Below are 3,549 nucleotides of genomic sequence, written 5' to 3'. Positions count from 1 at the left end.
GAATTGTGGTGCTAACCCCCCTCCACACCAGTGGGAAGTTTCAGCTGCACATTTTGATCGGCACGTTATCAATCATTTGCACATCCGTGTAGGCCTTGGTCGCTCCAGCAAAGTCTGGCCCTCCTCCGTATTTTGTTGTTAACGTCATTTGGGCATTTTCCACAGGCTCCAGTGAGTCTACTCAATCATTTATTTTAGCAGTTATGGAATTAAACGTTTTGCAGTTAGCGATTAAACAGCGTATAATTGTATTATGACCTAGCCTGTGCAGTTTCAATGTTAGAATAATGCTAGTTGTTTATTTAAAAATATTGTCAAGGATACCCTAATTAACATTACATGAATAGCCTTCTTCGAGACTTAGATGGTATTCTGGATTTTTACTATTGTGATATTTTTTTCTGTGTTAGCCTATATGACCATTGTATAAAATACCCTATACAGTCATGGAAGCAAATCATCATTTTAATGAATTTTAATTAGCCTATCATCTTATCTTTTTTGGCACCTGCTGCAGAAACGTATCACCTGTTCAACAATGTTACTTTAATGCTGTAATTCATTAATGTGCAAATTTCGTCATGCACACTGACAAATGTATTTCAAATGAAGATAAATGCAAATTTTTATTTTGACATATAGTTATATTTATCAGTTATTATTATTTAATTGTAGTTATTGAAACTATAGATAACGTTGTTACCCGAAGCAGTCTGAATGGTAGGCCTATTTGTAAAAAATAATTAGCCTACCTGTACGCAAGGCCGATAGCTACTGCTAGCATTAACAGTTTATTTGTAATTAATTGTAACTATTTTTTAGTAGTCTATTTTGGTAGTCTATTTAGTGTTGCAAGCATAAATTGACCAATTGTTCACAACAGCCACGTTGCTGACCCTTACAGAAGTTTTGTCAAATGTAAACATTTGTCTTCAAAACTTTAGATTACTTTTTAAAAGCCAATATGTCTCAAAGCAGGACACAGTTTGGGCTGCTTGAATCATTCTGTTTGTGCTCGAGGAGCTGCTGGGTATGCATCGCGTGAGTGCTGTTTGATTTGGCTGTCACGTCTATGTAAGTATAATTGAAAATATATTCAACAGTCTCTCTAGTCCCTGAAACATATCATTAATTTCTATACTGTAGTCTATGTTCTGCTTACGAACAGCACTTATCTTCTGTGAATAATTATTTAGTGTGCAATTTACCAAGTGGCATCTTTATGTTAAATTACATTTCAATACAACAAAAGGTTTAAGGTTGTTAAAAACACAGTGGTTTATTGAATTAATTACATTGTTTACATCTCCAATATTATTTAAATTTTGTGTCTCTGGACGGAAGTGCACTGGATGGACTCGACAGTTGTTTCAGACACCAGCATTGTACGACCACAAAATAACATTATAACACTTCATGACATTTTCAAATAAAACATGTACTATATCATAACATCGACTAACCTTCCTCATAATTAAAGAAGAGAGAGACAGAGATAGATATTGAAAGTGATAGAGAGACAGAATGAGACAGAACTTCACGTGTACTCCTTAGTGGCAGATATCTCATTTTGATTCACAATGGGACGAGAAAACAAACAATAATAAACCAATATCAGACAGCAACACACAATCTCTTACCAAGAGAGTATCCTCCTTCTAAAATGGAATGGTTTTTCCTCAAATATCCACTGTCCGTAGCGGGAAATTGCACATAAATATTCCATTAAATAAAGTGAGAGAACAACTAAAAATGAGTTCAGAGGGCCTCATTTCGTGTCTTTTGCATTAGTCTCATTGTTTCAGTTCCAATGCCCACACATGCTGCGGCCAACCAGTTCTCCCTTTAGTTTTCTTGTCATTGCTGCTCCCTGAATTTTTCAAAACGTCGTTCTGTTAAAAAAACACACACACACAAAAGAGATTATTTGCATAGCTATTACACACTACCAAATTTGATCAACGTACTGGTCACGGTAAAGACAGCAAATGTAATAAATTAACTTATAGGCTACAACAAAGATACAGGCACAGCAGCGTTCACAAAACAAAGTTTTCCACGGAATACTTTGATATAAAAGCTTCCATTAGGTTATGTATGACAATACTTTATTTTTTATTTTTTGACGTTTATGAAGATCTATTCACTTTGTTTAAGACCTTACCATTTCTTTCTTTCGCCTTTCTTCTTTGGCGTCTGTCTTTTTGAATTCCGCTTTGAAGGCCTCTGCTTCCCCGTTCTGTTCGTCTTTGTCCAGAATGTCCATAAGGTAAGCAATGTAACTGGTAGCCAAACGAAGGGTTTTGATTTTGGACAGCTTCGTATCCGCGGGCACGTTGGGAATGCATTCCCTGAGTTCTGCAAAGGCGCTGTTGATGCTCTGAGTCCTGCGCCTCTCCTTTCGGTTTGCCGTGGGTCTACGTTTCACTGGTCGGGGTCCCATTCCAACGGCGCCGGCCCCCGGTACTCCTCCGTAGTGCGAGTGGTCGAGCCCGGGGGCTCCCGCCGAGTATTCGGGGCTGTAGGAGGGTGCCATACTGTAGTCTGGAGGAGACATCTCCGGATGGCTGATAAGCCACCCATGAAAATAGGGGGGTTCTTCATGACAGCGACTGGCAGCAGCTGCGGCAGCGAAGGAATAGCCGTCATGATGCATCACCGGGTGGTGGGGAAACCCTCCAACTAAACTCATGGCGACAGGCTTGTGTACCCTAAGGCGAACCACAGACGGAGTACGCTTTGGCTCTCAGATTGTGCGTACTTTGACTTGACGATTTACACACTGGTTGTCTCCCCATAAAAAGTATTCATTTGTTGCTTTCTAGCAGAGAGTAAAAATGCAGTCCTGCTTATTTGTCCATAACAAAGATACCGCTGAATTTCTAGCAGATCATTAACAGACGAACAAAACAGGCTTCAGCTGTAACTGCACTTGAGTTATTAGTGAAAAATCATTTACTTACACTTATATTCTCCACTGCAAATATCCATCATGAGAAAGTCCCATTGCTAATAGTTATTAATGTTTTAGCGGTGTTCAGCGCCTTTTTCTGAATTTCAAACCCGTTATGGAATCAATGAGGTGGAGCGTTGGATGGAAAAATTTCCAATCCCAGTCGATGTTGTGCACGCAATTCGCAGCCTGATTCACTCTGTGGAAGCAGGCGAATTCCGCCGTTTGATCTCCATGTCAGCTACATCTTTTGAGCTGCTTGGGTTCATATATGTCGTCAAAACTGTTCTCAGCCAATAACGTTGCAGAGGAGGAGGGACATGAACTGCATCGTTAGGGTGTTTACGCTCCCAAATTGCACGAACCCTTGCAAAGATAGCCCACTTATAGCCTATATATACACAACATGTATAAAATAAATGTGAAATACATGCAAAAGGGACTGGTAACGTATGCTGCCATTCCATGTTTATTTCATATTTTGTGCGTGTATGTGTGTGTGTGCGCGCGCTTGCGTGCGTGTGTGTGCCAGTGGCATTTATATTTTTTGTTCATTTTAAATGTATACTATGCGTGTGTGCCACAATAAATTCGTA

The 3,549-nt window shown here is 39.5% G+C and overlaps 1 protein-coding gene across 1 annotated transcript; it reads right to left on the bottom strand.

Moving 5' to 3' along the window:
• Positions 1–1,240: 1,240 nt before the first annotated feature.
• On the bottom strand, positions 1,241–3,205 carry hand2 (heart and neural crest derivatives expressed 2). The gene is made up of 3 exons (XM_058774371.1): positions 2,964–3,205; positions 2,165–2,821; positions 1,241–1,892 (listed from the first exon to the last, which is right to left on the bottom strand). Exons 2-3 carry the CDS (start codon positions 2,690–2,692, stop codon positions 1,794–1,796), a joined length of 627 nt encoding a protein of 208 aa, XP_058630354.1. The 5' UTR covers positions 2,693–2,821; positions 2,964–3,205; the 3' UTR covers positions 1,241–1,793.
• Between the last annotated feature and the right edge of the window lie 344 nt (positions 3,206–3,549).

The sequence above is a fragment of the Onychostoma macrolepis genome, chromosome 01 (assembly GCF_012432095.1).
Source record: "Onychostoma macrolepis isolate SWU-2019 chromosome 01, ASM1243209v1, whole genome shotgun sequence".
NCBI classification, from domain to species: domain Eukaryota; kingdom Metazoa; phylum Chordata; class Actinopteri; order Cypriniformes; family Cyprinidae; genus Onychostoma; species Onychostoma macrolepis.
Note: the sequence above shows the minus strand (reverse complement) of the source record. Positions and strands in the feature narration are given on the sequence as shown.

Bases quoted from the DNA above. Each gene is read 5' to 3' on its own strand.
- hand2 (XM_058774371.1), bottom strand. From the start codon at position 2,692: ATGAGTTTAGTTGGAGGGTTTCCCCACCACCCGGTGATGCATCATGAC. The intron at 1,893-2,164 runs GTAAGGTCTTAA...TTTTTTTAACAG, and splicing joins AAAGGCGAAAGAAAGAAATG to AACGACGTTTTGAAAAATTC.